The sequence below is a fragment of the Cherax quadricarinatus genome, chromosome 88 (assembly GCF_038502225.1).
Source record: "Cherax quadricarinatus isolate ZL_2023a chromosome 88, ASM3850222v1, whole genome shotgun sequence".
Taxonomy (NCBI): domain Eukaryota; kingdom Metazoa; phylum Arthropoda; class Malacostraca; order Decapoda; family Parastacidae; genus Cherax; species Cherax quadricarinatus.
Genome location: NC_091379.1, coordinates 9,523,224 through 9,545,490, shown reverse-complemented (window position 1 = coordinate 9,545,490; position 22,267 = coordinate 9,523,224). Strand labels below are relative to the sequence as shown.

Here is a 22,267-nt window from a genome sequence, read left to right as displayed (position 1 = left end):
GTTACTAACATCCCACGTTACTAACATCCCATGTTACAAACATCTCACATTACACACATCCCACATTACAAACATCCCACATTACTAACATCCCACGTTACTAACATCCCATTTTACAAATGCCTAATATTACAAACATGTGCACTTACTAATTCATCACTTAGGAACCAGTTAAAGTTTGACAACTGCTGTGCTGCAGTACAAACATGCTAAATATAAACATCCTTTTTTACCTGTGTTTTCTGTGCAAGCAACTCATTTGCAAGTTAAAACACTAAAGACATAACTCATTTGCAAGTTAAAACACCAGAGACACAACTCATTTTCAAGTTAAAACACCAGGGACACAACTTATTTGCAAGTTAAAACACCAAAGACACAACTCATTTGCAAGTTAAAACACCAGAGAGACAACTCATTTGCAAGTTAAAATACCAAAGACACAACTCATTCACAAGCTAAAACTCCAGAGACACAACTCATTTTCAAGTTAAAACACCAGAGGCACAACTCATTTTCAAGTTAAAACACCAAAGACACAAATCATTTGCAAGTTAAAAAGCTAAAACACCAAAGACACAACTCATTTGCAAGTTAAAACACCAAAGACACAACTCATTTGCAAGTTGAAACACCAGAGACACAACTCATTTGCAAATTAAAACACCAGAGACACAACTCATTTGCAAGTTAAAACACCAGAGACACAACTCATTTGCAAGTTGAATCACCAGAGAGACAACTCATTTGCAAGTTGAAACACCAGAGACACAACTCATTTGCAAATTAAAACACCAGAGACACAACTCATTTGCAAGTTAAAACACCAAAGACACAACTCATTTGCAAGTTGAAACACCAGAGACACAACTCATTTGCAAATTAAAACACCAGAGACACAACTCATTTGCAAGTTAAAACACCAGAGACACAACTCATTTGCAAGTTGAATCACCAGAGAGACAACTCATTTGCAAGTTGAAACACCAGAGACACAACTCATTTGCAAGTTAAAACAACAGAGACACAACTCATTTGCAACTTGAAACACCAGAGATACAACTCATTTGCGAGTTGAAACACCAGAGATACAACTCATTTGCAAGTTGAAACACCAGAGATACAACTCATTTGCAAGTTGAAACACCAGAGATACAACTCATTTGCAAGTTGAAACACCAGAGATACAACTCATTTGCAAGTTGAAACACCAGAGAGACAACTCATTTGCAAGTTGAAACACCAGAGAGACAACTCATTTGCAAGTTGAATCACCAGAGAGACAACTCATTTGCAAGTTGAAACACCAGAGACACAACTCATTTGCAAGTTAAAACACCAGAGACACAACTCATTTGCAACTTGAAACACCAGAGATACAACTCATTTGCGAGTTGAAACACCAGAGAGACAACTCATTTGCAAGTTGAAACACCAGAGACACAACTCATTTGCAAGTTAAAACACCAGAGAGACAACTCATTTGCAACTTGAAACATCAGAGACACAACTCATTTGCAAGTTAAAACACCAGAGACACAACTCATTTGCAACTTGAAACACCAGAGATACAACTCATTTGTGAGTTGAAACACCAGAGAGACAACTCATTTGCAAGTTGAAACACCAGAGACACAACTCATTTGCAAGTTAAAACACCAGAGACACAACTCATTTGCAAGTTGAAACACCAGAGAGACAACTCATTTGCAAGTTGAAACACCAGAGAGACAACTCATTTGCAAGTTGAAACACCAGAGAGACAACTCATTTGCAAGTTAAAACACCAGAGACACAAATCATTTACAAAATGGAGGCTTCTTGTATCACAGGTTATATTTTGTGGTGATTTCATTTCACTTTCATTCTTCATAAACATTAAGTTGTTTTATCTTCTATTTCTTATTTCTTAGCTTGTTAGCCTTAACACTCAATTCTTTTCCCTTGTTGACTACTTTTTTTTATTTATGCAGTGTTTTATCACATTTATGCTTAGTTTGTGTTCACGTTTATTTGATGGTTGTCTAATTCCTGTACTTGTTTCTTAAACCTCTGTCTTGTCTTCATTGTTCTGTGAATATCTTCCATTACAGACTTAATTATAAAAATCTGGATATATTTGTTTGTTTCGTTTAGCAAGAACTGGGATTTGGGGTAAATTATGTATTATTAGCAGTTGGTTATTATATAGAGAACGGTCCTGCATGTACAGCACCGTCTTCAGTGTTCCACGTTTTCGTTGGCTTCGTATTGAGCCATTGTTCATTATGTTCCACCTGTCAACGATTGTCACCAGTGGGTGTAACATTGGCTCACTTGAAAGTCAATGAAAATGTGGAACACCGAATGTAGGTGCTGTATATGCAGGGCCCTGCTGTATATGTGGGGCCCTCTTGTATTTGTACTTATATGAGTATAGGGGTTGTTGAGGTGGTTTGGTCATTTAGAGAGAATGGATCAAAGTAGAATGACATGGAAAGCATATAAATCTATAGGGGAAGGAAGGAGGGGTAGGGGTCGTCCTCAAAAGGGTTGGAAAGAGGGGGTAAAGGAGGTTTTGTGGGCAAGGGGCTTGGACTTCCAGCAATCGTGCATGAGCGTGTTAGATAGGAGTGAATGGAGACGAATGATACTTGGGACCTGACGATCCGTTGGAGTGTGAGCAGGGTAATATTTAGTGAAGGGATTCAGGGAAACCGGTTATTTTCATATAGTCGGACTTGAGTCCTGGAAATGGGAAGTACAATGCCTGCACTTTAAAGGAGGGGTTTGGGATATTGGCAGTTTGGAGGGATATGTTGTGTATCTTTATATGTATATGCTTCTAAACTGTTGTGTTCTGAGCACCTCTGCAAAAACAGTGATAATGTGTGAGTGTGGTGAAAGTGTTGAATGATGATGAAAGTGTTTTCTTTTTGGGGATTTTCTTTCTTTTTTGGGTTACCCTGCCTCGGTGGGAGACGGCCGACTTGTTGAAAAAAAAAAAAATGAGTATAGTTGTACTTGGAGTATTCTCTCTCCAATTATTTGCACATATCCTAGTTATCTACCATTTTTATATAAAGAGATGTAGTTCTTTCTCTTGCATTTTCTACATTAGTTCCAAAAAAGAAAAAACTTTTCTTTCACATTTTGCATTTTTTTTATAAATTGACAAGTGAAAAATATGGATCATTTTCTACCTTCTCCCAACAATGACATCTTAATTTTTTTTTTTTTTTTTTTTTTTTAAATATTATTTTTTGTACACCTTCAGTTACTCATGTTTTGGCCGCACCTTTGTAGTTGCCGGCAATTAGATTAAAATTGCATTTTATAGTTTAGGTTTAGTCTTCATTATTCCTTTAGTTGAAAACTATCAGTTTGTTAAACATTGCAAGAATCTCTCAGTACTGCATGTATGCAATCTTCTGTCCTTTTGTTGATAATCTGTTGTTTGTTGCTTTCACCCCAAGATCTTTTTCTGTCTTAGATATTCATAAGATATTATGACGTTATAGGTCATGTGAAGACTATTTGTACTTTCCTACATTTCCTTTTCCTGAGGCTCTTCAACATGAAATTCCATCATCAAGTTATCGCTCCACTTGTCCAATTTATCAAAAGTTTCCTGTAGGAATTTGTAGTCAGTTTTTGTTTGTTATTTTGCATATTTTTTTTTAATTCTGCAAGTGTTGAACTCCAGCTGCTGGGTCTATCTCTTAAATTTGTCAGATACCTTAATCTAGTTCCCTCAAATTTGCTTGTAAAAGAGTGTTCAGATTCAGATTATTCAGATTAGTCTACATTGCTCCCTAATTTGTTCCACTTGTTAAATGTATATTAATGATGCAAAGGTTGCTTGCTAACATCTCCTTGGCTTATATGGCCCCTCTTATCCTGGATTCACTCAGGAAGGCGGGGCAGACATTCTACCCTAACCCAGTCACGTACATCGCTATGAAGTCGTGAGGGCTGGTTTATGTGACCTTTCCTTGTATCTTTTTATTTTTGTTTTGGTACCTAGTTTGGTGGTGATGGTGGCATTTTTGTTTGTAAGAAGAAATAGAAAACTTCTCCTAATGTAGATCTCAAACATATGATGATCCACTCAGTGGAGCTTTCGATTATTTCTCTGAAGCCTTCTGTTGCCTTGCCAGTCTGGTGGTAAACCATTTCTACTTCACAGGACTTTGTTATAATGGGAAGTACAGTACAGTGAAGCATTATAAAGGAGGGGTGGGGATATTTAAGTTTGGAGGAGTAAATGAGCTGTAATGTCAGCACTTCTCTGACAAGACACTAATAGACTGAATGATAATAAAAGTGTTTCTTTTTTGGGAAGTCACCCTGCCTTGGTGGGAGACGGCCGACTTGTTAAAGAATAGACTTTGTTATGTGCTTTGCTAGATATAGGCTCCTTTCTGGTATTTAGCATATTGTACTGATTTAAGAACTGGTTTTATGTATGTATGTGCTTGTGTGTATACAATTATTTATTTGTAATTTTCTGAATTGTGTACATCCACTTGGCTGTATGTGTGGGTGAGAAAAGACAGGGATTACATACAATAATTCTTGATTAATTTTATATATTCTTTGTACATTAACAGGGTAACATGAACTCAAATTCTTTTCTCTGATAGTGTGACTTCTTCCTTGTAAGTTTTACTGTAGAGTAAGAATAATAACATGCAATTTGTGCAGTCGTGTATACTTGTACTGTGTATAAAAATACTTACATATTACATGCATTAATTATATATATGAACATAAAATACATGATTCCTAAGCAGTACATGCAATTATAACATTCACAGATTATGTCAATACCTCAATCATCTAAAAATTGGGTTAGACAGATTCTAAATTGTCCAGAGCATTAGGTCTTGTCATATGCTGTATGCAGTCATATTTTTCTTATGCCAGGGTGTTCAAATTGCAGAAAGATCCAAAAGTTAGAACTTATTAACCTCTTTTGTATTTGGAAAAAAATTCAGTAAAGAGATTTTTTCTGAATCAAAATTTGGAATTTTCGTTCTTTATTTGAAAAATTATTCAAAAGTTGGAAAATGATGTTTATATTTATTTTCCAAATTTAGATGGCTTTCAGATAATATAGTGATGAACAAGAGAGATATCACTGTATAAGTATTTTTTCTAATACCATTGCTTATGTATATAGTGCTTTATATTGTATATTGGTGTCTGATATTCTGAATAATTGGAAATCTGCTTAACCTGGTCTGTATCTATGATTGTGGTATTATTGTATTCAAGGAAACAAAGTTCCAGAATTGCATGTTAAGTTCTTAATTGTTTCAGGCTGTATGGGTATCTGTACTAACTCAGCATGAGACTCATAAAGTAGGTAGATTACAAACTTTCTCTATATTAGTAAATAGCATGGCAGGCTTTGTGTGTGTGTGTGTGCGTGTGTTGCAGGCAATGTGTCTTGCAAGAGCTATATAGTATATGGTTAACTCAACACTTGCCCCAAAGAATGTGTCACCTTCACAAGCTCTGGTGTACTAACTTGACTAAAGAAGAGAAATATATCATTCTCAGTTTGTTACATTTCAGAGTTTAGTAATGTGGCCTTTCTTGCTAGTTGCATTTGGCAGCATTTTTTCTTCTTAATTTTTGATGTCTTGGTTTGAATTCCTTTCACATCAATTACATTGTATAATCTCTCACATTTCATTTATGTGATGTATTTTGTATACAGCAGTTTATGATGGCAGTTTATACTCCTAAGTCACGTTTTAATTAGATTATTATATATACGTATATCCCACAATACAGTATAGCAGTGATCTGGAACTGATAATGAGTAATACAAACAGACTTGGTTACTATTACTGATACCTGAAGAAGCAAGACACTTCAACCAAAATTAGATACAGTCTCTTTAATTTTCTCAAATACACTAGTGTACAATTTTACTTAGCATTTTGTACTTGTGTGTGTGGTAGTGAACAAGAATAAAAGCTATCTTAATTAAATTCTTATCTTTACCAATTAAATCAGCCTTACATGACATCAGATTTTTTTATTAAATACATATCTTCTAAAATACTCGATGATAATCTTAAAGCCGGCTTTTGCATCTTTATACGTAAATGTCAGTGGTACTGTAATATAGATTCTTTGTGAGAAATGTGATACATTGTTATATTTGTCTGCGTTTTGTCAACCCAAGGTGGTAATGGTCTGCATTTTCCAGAAATTCCTTCTTATGATGACATATTCTATGGTAACATTCTAGGCATGCAAATGTTCAACATTCTGAATCAGCTCTCAGTACAAACCTGGCCTACCATTTTTTTATTATCCAGATAACCCGCACACAGGAGAAAGAAGCTTATGACGACGTTTCTGTCCAAGTTGAATCCCCTCTCGTATATATACTGGCTTCCTTCCCTTTGCGCTTCAGTGTGGCTAGTTAATGGTCAAAGTTCGACCAAAACATCGTCATAAATTTCTTTCTCCTGTGTGCTGGTTATTTGTGTATTGTTCCATTCATGGTATTGTTCCTTTGTATTCATTTTGATAATCATTATTACTGTATACTCATGGAGAGCCACACTTAGTGGTTATACAACAGCTGAAGACTGGAACTAACTCAGTTTTGATCCAAGTGAGCTTTTCTCAGAATATTTTCTCTGGCACTGAGATGTAGTATAGAGAGCTGGTGCTGAAGTACATTGCAGTGTAGCATGATTGGGTAAACTGAATATTTCAGTTTTTAGACTAGTAAAATGAGCCTTATATAGCAGCCTCATTTTTTTAATGTAGCTTTTGTGGAATAACTGAATCAGATGACTTTATGACTTAATTTTCTCTTAAATTGATTAAATATTGCTGGTTTTAATACTATGCAATATATTAAATTTAAATAATCTCTCTGATCTCTTATTTTTGATACCTCATTTTAATATTTATTATAAATACAGAGTACAAATAACCCACACATAGGAGAAAGAAACTTGTTAAGGGTATTTGTGTATTGTTCCAGTCACAGTATTGTGCCTTTGTGTTCTTTTAAATACAGTCAGAGTCCTCTGATTCACAGTGTCCCTTTCCCTTCTGTATAATAAGAAAGTCTTTCTGGGAATGGCATGGCTTTAAAATTAACCTTTGTCTCTCGTGTCTCTGTTTCATGAACTTGGTTGTTCTGGTAATGGTGTGCAGCAGGATGGCAACATCAACAAGGTAACTCTGTTTTATCCATCATGGATAAATATAGGAATATGGAAAAAGATTCCAAAGTAAAACTAAAGTCTCATCATTAATATATATATTCTATTTAGAAATGAAGTGAAATTTCTGATGTCTTTGTTATCTAGGGCAGTGTGATTAACGCTAATGATCTAATATTGTACAACTACATTATTTAATGCCCATGCAGTTGTTTTTCTTCTAGGACTTGTATTGCATTATTCTCAACAGAAATTTATTTTTTCATGTGCCTTTATATTTTCAGAAAGTATTGTTCAGTTGGCAGCATCTGTTAACTCTCTCTTAACTTGTGCCATACATGTAACTCTTTTTTTTTTTTTTTTTTTTTAACCTCACACTGTTTATAATTCTAATGAAATTGAGTTTCATCTCGTGGTCATTTTGTCATTTGTTCGATGTTGATGTTTTGTCATTGTCATGCTGATATTCATAATGAAATGTAGTTGAAGTTTAATTTGTAGGTCAATAAAATAAAAGTAAAGATATCTACTAGAGTTAATAATAAATTAATTTTCTTTTTGACTTCCCCAGTAGCTCTGTCTGACACATTAAATTGGAAATTTATTTTCAAATACAGTGGACCCCCGCATAACGATGGCATCACATAGCGATTTTTCCGCATACCGATTACTTTTATCGCAAAATTTTTGCCGCGCATACCGATTAAAAACCCGCTTACCGATTTTCGTCTGAGACGCGTCCAATGTGCCCTCAGCCAGCCTCACATGTGCCGGCCGTCCCATTGTTTACCAGCCAGCCTCCGCTGTAACATCCAAGCATACACTCGGAATATTTCGTATTATTACAGTGTTTTCGGTGCTGTTTCTGGAAAATAAGTGACCATGGGCCCCAAGAAAGCTTCTAGTGCCAACCCTGTGGTAAAAAGGGTGAGAATTAGTATGGAAATTAAGAAAGATTTTGAAGGGTTTGGGGCTAACCCTGAGAAGCCTATGCCAGTTGTGGAATCCATTGTGCCTACTTCAAAGATTAAGGAAATGTGTGCACAGTGGGTTGAACTGCAAACCTTTATAGATGAAAATCACCCTGACACAGCTGTTGCAAGCCGTGCTGGTGACTATTTCAATGACAATGTTGTGGCCCATTTTAGACAAATCGTAAAGGAACGGGAGGTACAGAGCTCTATGGACAGATTTGTTGTGCGACAGAGGTCCAGTGACTCTCAAGCTGGTCCTAGTGGCATTAAAAGAAGAAGGGAAGTAACCCCGGAAAAGGACTTGCTACCTCAAGTCGTAATGGAAGGGGATTCCCCTTCTAAACAGTAAGAAGATAATGCTCTCCCCTCCTCCCATCCCATCAATCATCACCAGATCTTCAATAAAAGTAAGTGTCATTTAATTGTGCATGCCTTTTTCAGTTTGTGTGTATTAAAATTAACATTTCATGTGGTAAAAAAAAAATTTTTTCATACTTTTGGGCGTCTTGCACGGATTAATTTGATTTCCATTATTTCTTATGGGGAAAATTCATTCGCATAACGATTATTTCGCATAACGATGAGCCCTCTTGCACGGATTAAAATCGTTAACCGGGGGTCCACTGTACAGCGGTACCTCAGTATACAAACAGCTCAAAACTCGAATAGTTATGTAAGTGTATTCATGTAAGTGCTTTTTTAAGTGTATTTTTGAGGGTCTGAAGCGGATTAATCTAATTTACATCATTCCTTATGGGAAGAAACATTTTTTTTTTTTTTTTTTTCAACAAACCGGCTGTATCCCACCAAGGCGGGGTGGCCCAAAAAGAAAAACAAAAGTTTCTGTTTTTAAATTTAGTAATTTATACAAGAGAAGGGGTTACTAGCCCCTTGCTCCCAGCATTTTAGTCGCCTCTTACAACACACATGGCTTATGGAGGAAGAATTCTGTTCCACTTCCCCATGGAGATAAGAGGAAATAAACAAGAACAAGCACTAGAAAGAAAATAGTAGAAAACCCAGAGGGGTGTATATATACATGCTTGTACATGTATGTGTAGTGTGACCTAAGTGTAAGTAGAAGTAGCAAGACGTACCTGAAATCTTACACGTTTGTGATACAGAAAAAAGAACACCAGCAATCCTACCATCATGTAAAACAATTACAGGCTTTCGTTTTACACTCATTTGGCAGGACGGTAGTACCTCCCTGGGCGGGCGGCTGCTGTCTACCAACCTACTACCTAGAAAATAGTTTATGTACAAATAATCCACACATAGGAGAGAGAAGCTTACGATTACATTTTGGTCTGACTTTGACCATTTACAAAGTCACACTGTCACACAGTGTGACTGTAAAAGGTTAAAGTTAGTCCGGAACATCGTCATAGGCTTTTCTCTCCTATCTGCAGGTTATTTGTATATTGTTCCAGCCATGGTATTGGGCCTCGTTGTTCTTTAAAGTTTGTTATGCTATTTACACATAAGAAAAGTGTTGAAGTAGCTAATCTTTTGTGATATTTAAATCTGTTGTTATAACTGTATGGGCATTGTATAAAATATTCATATTCCTATGGTAAGATACCTATGGACAATATATATAGATCATTAGTGTGAATCTTTATGAATATTAAATTAAATATCCCTTGTGATGTAATTTGCATGCACTCAGTGAGGTATTGTATTTGAGAATTTTATTTTGGAATTTTTTCATTTTTCAAAAATTCTCACCTAACATCCAAGGAACTTTGTATTATTGTGTATCAGATATTTGTTTGCCAATGCTTTGCTGTTTGCTATTGTTTGCTTGTAATTCTTCTTCGCAAATAATGGTTCTTGATAGTTCTAATCCTCGTGCTTTTTGCGCAGTATTGAAGAGGGCAGCCAGCACTTTGCAATTTTTTTTTTGACGTGTATGGAAGAAGGCAACCAACACTTGGCATTTTTTTAATATAATATTATGTAAGATCATTTATTTCTTCTTATAGTAATGTGGTAATTAAGTATGATTGCAGGATGATGAACTGGAGCCAACAGCTGGGCATGAAATCTTATTGTATTTGATTGATTATCACTTTTTTGGCATCTTAGTAAACTTCCCTCTGAGTTACCAGCTAGATATATGCTATAAGTGATTGATTAGATTTCTGACTATTTTGCAGGTGGACTTCCCTGACAGATTTACATTTCATTATTTTTCATAAAATACCTTTATAGCCACCCCTTGTTGCCTCTCAAATTATATAATGTCCAATTGTTGGAGTCTGGGAGAAGAGTGCTGAAATCAGATATTCAATATTTTTCTAAATATACGGTAATGTTTTATGTATAAAAATTTTGTCATCATATCAGTACTTGTGAAATGGATAATTAGATTCATATAGAATTATTAAGAAATAAATGATGTGGTTTTATAGGGAATCCCTCCAAACAATTTACAAATAATATTTTCCAATATTGCTGTGAGGTAAAGCACTATTATTACCATTATTATTCATTATTACCACAATAAAGCAGCTAAATAATCAGTTTTGTCCATTTTGTTTTTCTTCTTTGAAGCTAATGGCTACTTTATAATCTTTAGGGCTTAGCTTTTAAAATAAATAGCTTTTAATATATAATTTTTGCTAGGATGATAGATATGATACCAAGAAAAACTCTCAAGAAAAAAAAAAGACTATTTGCTGCATGATTTAATATTAGCTTTTTCTTGATTCTGATTCTGTTAAGCTTCCCTGCCACCTCTGCAACCCCCCCCCCCCCCACTAAACTCTCCTGCTCCTCCTGGAATATCCTTGATAGAACATAACAATACAGTGCTTGTAAACAATTAGCTATAATCTTTTTCTCTACTTTCTGCACATCACTTTCAACTAGACAGTAGATCAACACTGTATTCCACTAAATACATTACATTACACTATAAAGACTGAAATTTTTAAACCCATTTAGTTTTTAACAAATGTCTAATCCAACACCAGGTTATATTCAGCCAAAGTTCTGAGCTGGAGAGGCAGTCGTCCATGGCGTCGTCCACAGAGGAGGTATCTGCCGCTCCTTGTGACCCAACCAACGACAGAACCGCAGATGACATGACCTCCTCGGAGAAACAGTTTGCCGTATTTAAGGACTTTGACTTCTTAGAATACGAATTGGAAAGTCAAGGGGTAAGTGTTATCACTGAACTGCAGATTTTAATGAAGAGGAACCCAGAAAGGGGTTGCAATATACAGATCAATCAATCTCTTGACTTTCTGTCTCCATGAGGGTTATTATTGAGTACTGTATTGATAAGTGTTCATTACACTTTACTTATTCATTTTAATAAATATTCATATTTTATCAGTAAATTAATAATAGACAAAATTCTCTGTCAATAAAAATAAAATAATATATGGGATAAAAACTTAAGCTACTGTAATTAGGTACAGAAAGTTTAGTAATACTCTTATGTACCAAGTTGAGCTAGATCTCAGTATTATGATTACATACCAACTTTGTCATTATAAAAATAATAACTGATTCATAATTTGTCTAACCAGAACAGAGATAACTTTCTCCTATTTCAATATTTTGTTAGTAACTGCAGTTCATGAATAGATTGAAAATTAGTTCTAACAATATCTACTGTAATGCAGTTATGATGATGTCTTGCATTAAGTAAATTATCACATAAGTTTGAAAAGATTATGCTGTATTGTCAAAGATAATTTGAATTAAAAGAATTTGATGTCATTCTTCATTCTTGATTGAGTAAGTAATGGCCCAATTTGCAGGAGGAAAGCGTAGACAACTTCAATTTATGGGGTGTTCGTCGACGATCCCCAAGTAACCTTGGAGACGTGGACCCTTCTAGTCATGTGGATGATATACACACCTCTGAGATCACTGCTGCTCATGGTAAAAAACCCACTCCCCCTGCTGACCATGAGTGGTGGGAGGAAGAGGGCTCTGTGTCCCCTGTGGATGACCCCACTCTGGGTGCCAGTGAGCGCTCAGCAGTGTCCCACACCCGCCACCCCCAGCCTGCCACTACTGGCACCACTATGCCACCCAAGCTCACCCTTGACACCACAGCTGCACGTAGACCTGCGTCACCCACATCCATGTCAGAGTGAGGGAATATTTCTTTTATGTCTCATATCACGAGTTAATAATGAGTTGTTTTTATCAACACATCAGCCGTTTCCCACCAAGGCAAGGTGACCTGAAAAAGGAGAAACACTTTCATCATCATTCACTCAATCATTGTCTTGCCAGAGGCATGCCTACACTACAGTTAAGAAACTGCAACATATCAACGTGCCTCCTTCAGAGTGCATTCACTGTACTTCCCACCTCCAGGACTCAAGTCCAGCTAATACACAAATAACCCACACGCAGGAGAATGAAACTTATAATGATGTTATTATGTTTTTTATTTATTGTTCCAGTCATGGTATTGTGCCTTTTTATTTGTTATGAATTTATATATTATAAAGAAAATGGTATTTTGACCCAACATATATACTTAACACAAGATGAGAGAAAAGATTTTCTTACTAAACACAAGCTATTATGTACATATATATAAAGGAGGGGTTTGGGATATTGGCAGTTTGGAGAGATATATTGTGTATTTTTATACATATATACTTCTAAACTGTTGTATTCTGGGCACCTCTGCAAAAACGGTGATTATGTGCGAGTGAGGTGAAAGTGTTGAATGATGATGAAAATATTTTCTTTTTGGGGATTTTCTTTCACTTTGGGTCACCCTGCCTTGGTGGGAGACGGCCGACTTGTTGAAAAAAAAAAAAATAAATAAATAAACATTGACATATACATTGCCTTTAGCACTGTATAGTGTTAAAGATATCAAAATTCAGCTCAACCCTTTCAGGGTCGAGAGGCCCTCTCCTAAATTTGTTCTCAGGGTTGAAAATTTTTCAGAAAAAAAATTATTATTTTTTTCTTATGAAATGATAGAGAATCTTTTCCCGATCATAATGACATCAAAAGTATGAAATTTGATGGGAAAACTTATGGAATTATGCACTCGTGAAGTTAGCGGTCTCGCCGATGTTTGCACATCGGCGATTCCGCCCCTTTTGAGCCCTATTTTTGGCCAATTCCTGTGTACTAGTCTGTGTACTAGAACTCCATTTTTTCTATCGAATGAGTACAAGAAACCACCCATTTACCAATTTCAACTATCCAATAAAGTGGTTAGAAATTGGCAATTTTGCCAATTTCACACAAATTTCAGAAGATGCCAATTTCCAAATAGGGTCCAGAATAAACAAGACAGACATTCCTGGCACTAAAATAACAAGTTCTCTGTTCGTTAATCATGTCCCCAGGCCCTTCATATTTCTTTGGCTTTAGACTTTGAATTTTTATTCTTAGAAAAAATAGAAGATTTACTGTTATGCAGACTACTACATTAGTGTAGAAATGATATAAATAATATCAGCGCACTTGTGAAAGAATATTAGACTCACCAGTTGACGTATATTGGACACTTGGCATGATTTATTTACTTTTGAACTTTGATAAAAATCGAACATTTCTGCTACTTAGAGCTCAATTTCAAGGTATTTTTCATTGTAAAACCAGTCAAAATCATCTCAATTTCTGTAATATGTCTTCCATTCTATAAAATGAGACCAGGAAAACTAGAATACAACAATAAATACCATACGAAAATACAGTTCAAAGTCGCTGTTTTAATCCAAAAACACGGTCAAAAAATTTTTTTTTCTCATTACACACTGTGTGCTGCAGGATTTTTTTTATACTGCGCACACTGACCACATAGACCCATTCTTTCATATGTAGGCCTATCAGCTTTCTATCGCTAGATTTGAAGGCGCCAGAATTTAGGCGTACTAATACGTTAATACCCCTGGTGCGTAAGCCGTACTAGTACGTTGAAAACCCTGAAAGGGTTAAGTGTCCAGAAAAAATAAAACCAGAGTTGCAAAAATTTTCAGTTTCTTAAAAGAAATTTATAATTTTATGATATTTTTGTCACAGTTATGCCACAGTTTTTTTAGTTGTATCAAAATTTTGTCAGGATCTGTTAGTCTTGTGACATTTTTGTTTTAATTTTATGATAATTTTGTCATGATTACTTGTAACAATTTTGCCACAATTTTATCATAAATTTACAAGACTTTTCTCAGTTTTATTGCAATTGTTGAGTTTTTCATAACAATTTTGTCCCAGTTATTACAAAACACTGATCAGTACAGAGTAAACTGCTTTTTGAACATGAAATTCAGCACCAGTAAAATAAATGTGTATTTTGGTCTCAAACAGAGAATTCTTAGTACAAGATTTGGCAGTACAGTGGACCCCCGCTTAACGATCACCTCCCAATGCGACCAATTATGTAAGTGTATTTATGTAAGTACGTTTGTACGTGTATGTTTGGGGGTCTGAAATGGACTAATCTACTTCACAATATTCCTTATGGGAACAAATTCGGTAAGTACTGGCACCTGAACATACTTCTGGAATGAAAAAATATCGTTAACCGAGGGTCCACTGTATTAATTTTTTTTTTCATCTTTGCAAATGTTTCTATACACACAAGATAAAATTATTTTATACTAGCTGGAGTTGAGTCCTGGAGATGGAAAGTACAGCGCCTGCATTCTGAAGGTTGGGTGACCTTTATAAAAGTAATAATCTTAAATATTATTTTATAAGACCTTTCATGTTTAATGTATTTTAGGACCTTGACCTATGTAAATATGTCCCTGTCTAGCAGTGTAGAAGACTTCTTCATTCTTAACTGTATTATACTGAAGACAGGTACTGTTGCATCATTCAGTATATTGAATTCATTCCTGTGAACATTACTGTAAAAATAGTATGCTGTTGATTTACGATAATCTGTTTCTTCTAGCCACAGTGAAAGCAGTGATGGTGACCTTGGGGATATGACCCCATGTAATGCATCGCCAAGCATTACTGCCATGTTGTTTCGCCCTATACGACAGCCTAATGATCTGGAAGATACATGGCGTGCGCACCTTTTGTCGCTGATGGCTGCTGATGCGCCCATTTTGCATCCCACTAGAACGTGTACACTCTTCAACACTGTGTTCTCTGTAAGTTACCAGAATGTGTACACTCTTCAACACTGTGTTCTCTGTAAGTTACCAGAATGTGTACTCTTCAACACTGTGTTCTCAGTAAGTTACAGACCCAAATTTAATTCACATACATAGCATATATTATTTGTTAATGCAGAAAATATTTATCGAATATAGGAAGACAATGGTTTAGTTGTTGATTGCACATCATATCATTCAGGCTTTGCCATAGATAAAAGTTCAAATCTGGTGATGTGCATTCAACACGCCGGCCATATCCCACCAAGGCAGGGTGACCTAAAAAGAAAAACGAAAGTTTCTCTTCCAAAATTTAGTAATTTATATAGGAGAAAGGGTTACTAGCCCCTTGCTCCCAACATGTTAGTCACTTCTTACAACACACATGGCTTACAGAGGAAAGATTCTTCTCAGCTTTCCCATGGAGTTTCATTAATTATTATTAATATTTTTATTCTCCATGGGGAAATGGAGCAGAATTCTTCCTCCGTAAGCCATGCTTGTCATAAGAGGCAAATAAAATGCCGGGAGCAAGGAGCTATTAACCCCTTCTCCTGTATACATTACTAAAGTTGAAAAGAGAAACTTTAGTTATTCTTTTTGGGTCACCCTGCCTCGATGGGATACAGCTGGTTTGTTGGAAAAAATTTTATCATTACAACAACATAAAAGTACAGTACAAATTTGCATAATATTGCAATTCTTTACTTCACTGTTTTCCTATTATCATATTATTCTTTTTTGAGGGAATATCATGATCAGTTTTATAATTCTAGCCATAACTGATATACAGTAATTTATAATTGTATGATATGGATTATATTTAGGAGAGCGTTGCCAAGTTCATGGAGGTGGTGAGTGAGGGCAGCCAGTACCTGAGTGAGGGTGGAGAAATGTTGCACATCTACACTGCCTTTCTTCAGAATTTGGAGGTGAGTATTCATACACTGTGCTCATCTTTTTTTACTCTTCTTATTTATTGCAGCTTAAATTTTTATTAATTTATGTTATAATGTTTCATGTTTTGGGTAGGGAGACAGCCAGTGTATTATAAAAATATTCAGATGTCCTAAATTTCTATATATGATTCATCCTAGTACACATTTTTTATATAATATATTGATCTGTATACAGCAGTGGCAGCACCAAGAGGGGCTAATCTAGAGCTGCCCCTAATATACATTATCAGAAAAAGGAAACTGGTGGATAAGTTAATGAGGTGAACAAGTCAAAAGGAGTGAGTGAGTGAGTAAGGGTATGACACTGGAGAGTAGTGTATGTCTGGATCCAGAATACCTGACCAGAAAGGTGCAGGCATATTATAGTGTAGGAAGCAAAAGGTCTCGAACTGGGAGACTGCAGTCTCTTGGGGCATGCCCCATTAAATGCAGCCTTCAGTGAGAGAGCAGTAAAACACTGCACTGTATGTCATGACCACTGTCCTTGGTGGCTCTCTGGGACTGGAAGGCCTTGGCCTGAAAAAGTTTACTTTGTTTAGTTCACTGACCTTTACTAGAGCATATAAAATATTGAGTGTATTTGGTGACTGTTGCATAGGCTTGGAGAAGTGTTTTCTGCAATTTGTTCTTCATTGTAACATTGCAAGCTTGATACTGTGGTTGTTTTACATTGCAATATTGCAAGCTTCATACTGTGGTTGATCTGTACTGTAATATTGCAAGCTTGATACTGTGGGCATTCTACATTATGATATTTTTTTCACAACCAGGGGACTTGGGTTTGATCTTGGGATGGATTGGACATATTTCATTTATCTCATTGCCACTGTTCACCTAGCAGTAAATTGTTCCTGGGCATTATCCAGCTACTGTGAGTCACATCCTGAGGGTTTGGCATTATATGTTAAATAGTGCTGGGTATATAAGTTTGGCTGAAAACATCATTATGAAGTACTTGGGTGAGAGAATCTTCTGGGTTATTTAATTTTCCAGTCCCACAAATAGTTTCTACCATAACCTCTCTTCTCGTCTAATAAATTATTTGATAATTATTCAGGTGTTAAATCTTGGGTTAGGAAATTTGACAGGGACCAAAAATAAAGAACTTACATCAGATAAAATCTTATGCACAGTTTTGACCAGCTGGTGACTGGATAGATATTCCACCAGAGAAAACTGGTGGAAGGGTGGCAGTAATTCTGATATGCATTCTGCTTGGTTCAGTAGTTCTAGGACAGACTGCTTCATTTATTTATTTACTCTGGAAAAAGAATTTTCTCACATTTGTTTTGCATTGTAGCTGGCATGCTTGAAATATTAGTTTGTTTTGTGTCATAATAAATATTGATGAAGTGGCCATAATATAAGTTATCAAACTCTGTTGAATATCCTTATTACATCTTGATATCAGACTTTTTGTTCCTTGGTTAAGGAGTTCAGTCCTGTAGTTCTATATTCTTCAGCATAATAGACAAGGAGAAGACACACAAGATTTGTAAATGCAAATGATGCATCTCATCATTCCTAAGCGTTTGAGTGGTTTATTTTACACATGTTCATGGTGGTTGTGCTTCTCTGAAACCTGTGAAACATTATCTTGACACTTCATAATTGTAGTTATTAATGAACTAGTTGCAGTTTAAATTATAATTTTATATGGTTGAAACTTTGACTTGACATGCAAAATTTATAGTAATGCCTTTTCATTAGATTTTAAAATAAATTCTATTAATACAGTGGTACCCCAAGTTTCAAACTGCTCTCAACTCGACCAATTATGTAAGTGTATTATTGTAAGTGCTTTTGTAAGTGTAATTTTGGGGGTCGGGAACGGGCTAATCTAATTCACATTATTCCTTATGGGAACAAATTTGTTCAGTAATGGCACTCCAGCAGCCTTCTGGAACGAAGAAAGTTTGAAACTTTGGGTACCACTATATATGGATTTGCATTTGAGGTTGAGCATGATCCGGTTCATTATTTACTTTATTTACAAAACTTTTAATATATTTAGCAGGGTGTGGGAGGCCTGGCACCCCTGGCATATGTGTACATGGATGCAGCGCTGTTGTCGGTCACGCAGTTAACTCAGAGATTCCGTTCAACCTTCATAGCTCTACACGAACATCTTGACACATACCTGGATAAAAGAGAAAGTGCCAATGTGGTAAGTCATTGCTCATTATCAAGTCTCCCTCTTCTCTCTAGAAACAAATTAAACTTTGGTAATGATAATGGATGATGATGGTGGTGGTGGGAACTGAATCCCCCCTGTTCTTACCATTACCTACCCTTTCCTCCATCACAAGAATCTAAACAAACATTAAAATCCCTCATACCAGAGGCCCAGATACAGAAAGACTTCAGGTGGGAGGAGATAGGTTTATTAATTCTCATCTTTCAATAATTCGGCCGTATCCCACCGAGGCAGGGTGACCTAAAAAGAAAAACTGAAGTTTCTCTTTTTAAATGTAGTAATTTCTACAGGAGAAGGGGTTACTAGCCCCTTGCTTCCGGCATTTTGGTCGCCTCTTATGAAACACATGGCTTACGGAGGAAGAATTCTGTTCCACTTCCCCATGGTGTGTTATTATTAGTAGTAGTAATAATATTAGTAAGAGAAGTAAATGTGAGGGTCTTGGCAAGAGGCATGGAGTTAAAAGGTAAAGAATCACACACAAAGTGGGAGTTGTCACAGTTGCTCTTTGCTGATGACACTGTGCTCTTGGGAGATTCTGAAGAGAAGCTGCAGAGATTGGTGGATGAATTTGGTAGGGTATGCAAAAGAAGAAAATTAAAAGTGAATACAGGAAAGAGTAAGGTTATGAGGATAACAAAAAGATTAGGTGATGAAAGATTGGATATCAGGTTGGAGGGAGAGAGTATGGAGGAGGTGAATGTATTCAGATATTTGGGAGTGGACTTGTCAGCGGATGGGTCTAGGAAAGATGAGGTGAATCATAGAACTGATGAGGGGAAAAGGGTGAGTGATGCACTTAGGAGTCTGTGGAGACAAAGAACTTTGTCCTTGGAGGCAAAGAGGGGAATGTATGAGAGTATAGTTTTACCAACGCTCTTATATGGGTGTGAAGCATGAGCGATGAATGTTGCAGCGAGGAGAAGTCTGGAGGCAGTGGAGATGTCATGTCTGAGGGCAATGTGTGGTGTGAATATAATGCAGAGAATTCGTAGTTTGGAAGTTAGGAGGAGGTGCGGGATTACCAAAACTGTTGTCCAGAGGGCTGAGGAAGGGTTGTTGAGGTGGTTCGGACATGTAGAGAGAATGGAGCGAAACAGAGTAACTTCAAGAGTGTATCAGTCTGTAGTGGAAGGAAGGCGGGGTAGGGGTCGGCCTAGGAAAGGTTGGAGGGAGGGGGTAAAGGAGGTTTTGTGTGCGAGGGGCTTGAACTTCCAGCAGGCATGCATGAGCGTGTTTGATAGGAGTGAATGGAGACAAATGGTTTTTAATACTTGACGTGCTGTTGGAGTGTGAGCAAAGTAACATTTATGAAGGGGTTCAGGGAAACCTGCAGGCCGGACTTGAGTCCTGGAGATGGGAAGTACAGTGCCTGCACTCTGAAGGAGGGGTGTTAATGTTGCAGTTTAAAAACTGTAGTGTAAAGCACCCTTCTGGCAAGACAGTGATGGAGTGAATGATGGTGAAAGTTTTTCTTTTTCGGGCCACCCTGCCTTGGTGGGAATCGGCCAGTGTGATAATAATAATAATAATAATAAATAGTATTAATATTTAGGAATAGTAATTTTCTTATGGTTCCTCATTTATATTTTAATTTTATCATAGGATGCAAATTTTTACATTTGTGCAGGAAGGTTAAATGATGCATATGTACCTTACTATCCTGAAGACATAAGCATAAGCCAACTAAATTATATCAGAATTCAGATTATTTCTTCAGTAAGTTGCCTTCTGTGAACTTTCTTTATTACCTTGCTTAGTCTTATTCAATCAAGTTACCTAGGGATAAAGATACATAACTTGAGGTGATAATCTTACATGAAGCATTTTTATCTGCAGTCAGATGAACATATTATTTGATATTAGAGTTGTTTAGCAATAGAGTTTTCATGAGTGGACCAAACACCGAATTCCTGTAGAGTCATTGAGAGCAATGCTTTTGTCAGCTTAGAAAAATAGATTAAAGATGTACAGTGGAACCTCAAAAATCGTACTGCTCCCAACACAACCAATTATGTAAGTGTATTTTTGTAATTGCTTTTATAAGCGTATTTTTGAGGGTCTGAAATGGACTAATCTAATTTACATTATTCCTGATGGCAATAAATTCATTCGGTAAAGGCACTCGAACAGCCTTCTGGACTGAAGAAAGTTCGATATTTGAGGTTCCACTGTATATGAGAGAGAGAGAGAATGGTGAGGTGAGAGAGGAACATACCTAGCATAGAGTAGACCTACTGCAGTGCTCATTTCTTTTGCGTGTGCCTTGCTCTTTTACAAAAATGTGATTTTTTTCTTTTTGACAGTGCCTAGATGGAATCAAGTCAACATTAAAGCTTCAGAACCTAGGTGACAGCCTGCCTGAACTGTGTGCAGATGAGCAACACATTGATTTGTGTCGCTGCCTTTACAAGTTGCACTTTCAGCTTTCCTTGCTATATGATACCTATACCAAACTCTTAGTGGCCATGATTCATGCTGCTAGGACTGCACAGGTAAGCAATTGTTTTTTTAAATACTATGTATTTTCCACCAGTGGACCAAGTACATTATGTACTATTATTTGATGCACACAAGGCCAACCATCTGGTTAACCGGATTCAAGTCCTGGAGGTGGGAAGTACTTGCCTGCACTCTAAAGGAGGGGTTTTGGGATATTTGCTGTTTGGAGAGACATCTGAACTGTTGTATCTGTGCGCCACTGGCAATACCAACCATTTTACTAAATGTGAAAAGAAGAAAAGCTATATAAGGCTTTCTTCATGACTTAAGAAATCGTAATGACACGATTGCAAATAAACCATACCTAGTTGGATGAATCTTATTGTGGCTAGCTGGTCTAGTGGCTAGCGCGACGGGCTGGAGTTTTGAGACTCTATGACCGCGGGTTCAATCCCGGCCGGGGGTATGGTTTAAGGCTTTCTTTTTCGAGTCATCCTGCCTCAGTGGGAGATGACCAGTATGTTAAAAAATAAAAAGGACCAACCATGATTCCTGTAGGGATCATTTCCAGCTGTAAGCACAAGGCTACTAGGGCCTTCTGATGGTGGTGTGCAGCTTTCTGTTGCCTGGTAACCAGTAGGTGTGTTATGGCACTCAGACTTGTCAGAAGTGAGTTAACTGGCTGACTTAATTATCTTGTTTGTGGTAGTTGTTCCAGCTAGACAGACACTCTTAGGCTATCAGCTGGTGTATATCCCACTGTGACCTCTGATTCTCTGCCATTCTGTATTCACTGTCTATCATTAGTCTGGCTTGTGTTGAAATCCTTGTACATTTGCAAATAATGTGAATAGTGACTTGGTGAAGGAAGGCTATATAAATGTAAATTTCACCAGGTATTTCCAAGTTTAATTTTTTCCCTGTTGAGTAATATTTGTGAGAATAAAACAGCACAATACTGTGAATGGAACAGTACAGAAAAGCCTGTACATATGAGACCGAAACTTATGACCACATTTCGGTCCGACTTGGACCATTACCTAGTCACACAGAAGCTCTTCTGTGTGACTAGTTAATGGTCCAAGTCAGACTGAAACATCATGATAAGTTTCATTCTCCTATGTGCAGGTTATCTGTGTATACACTTGTGACACTATTACTGATCGTTGATTGTTCATGAAAGTTATAAGGGACAAATTCACCACCATTCACTCCCTAATTATCATTGTAGCTGTGTACAGTCATCACAGATTAACCGGCTCAATAAACCACATTTATTGTCAATTTAAAAATATTTAAATATTTTTTGGTAGACAGCAACCACCCAGGGAGGTACTACCGTCCTGCCAAGTGAGTGTAAAACGAAGCCTGTGATTGTTTTACATGATGGTAGGATTGCTGATGTCTTTTG

The 22,267-nt window shown here is 36.6% G+C and overlaps 1 protein-coding gene across 5 annotated transcripts in view; it reads left to right on the top strand.

Moving 5' to 3' along the window:
* The window catches only part of fry (Protein furry), a 342,675-nt gene that overhangs the window by 304,795 nt on the left and 15,613 nt on the right, over positions 1–22,267 (top strand). For 2 of the 5 annotated variants that reach the window (XM_070103982.1, XM_070103978.1), the window contains 8 exons: positions 5,305–5,346; positions 7,174–7,194; positions 11,137–11,322; positions 11,932–12,269; positions 15,051–15,255; positions 16,086–16,190; positions 18,232–18,384; positions 20,721–20,909. In XM_070103982.1, coding sequence (XP_069960083.1) covers positions 5,305–5,346; positions 7,174–7,194; positions 11,137–11,322; positions 11,932–12,269; positions 15,051–15,255; positions 16,086–16,190; positions 18,232–18,384; positions 20,721–20,909 — 1,239 coding nt within the window. The remainder of the gene's footprint in view (positions 1–5,304; positions 5,347–7,173; positions 7,195–11,136; positions 11,323–11,931; positions 12,270–15,050; positions 15,256–16,085; positions 16,191–18,231; positions 18,385–20,720; positions 20,910–22,267) is intronic. The other 3 variants (XM_070103981.1, XM_070103980.1, XM_070103979.1) reach the window with 2 other exon arrangements.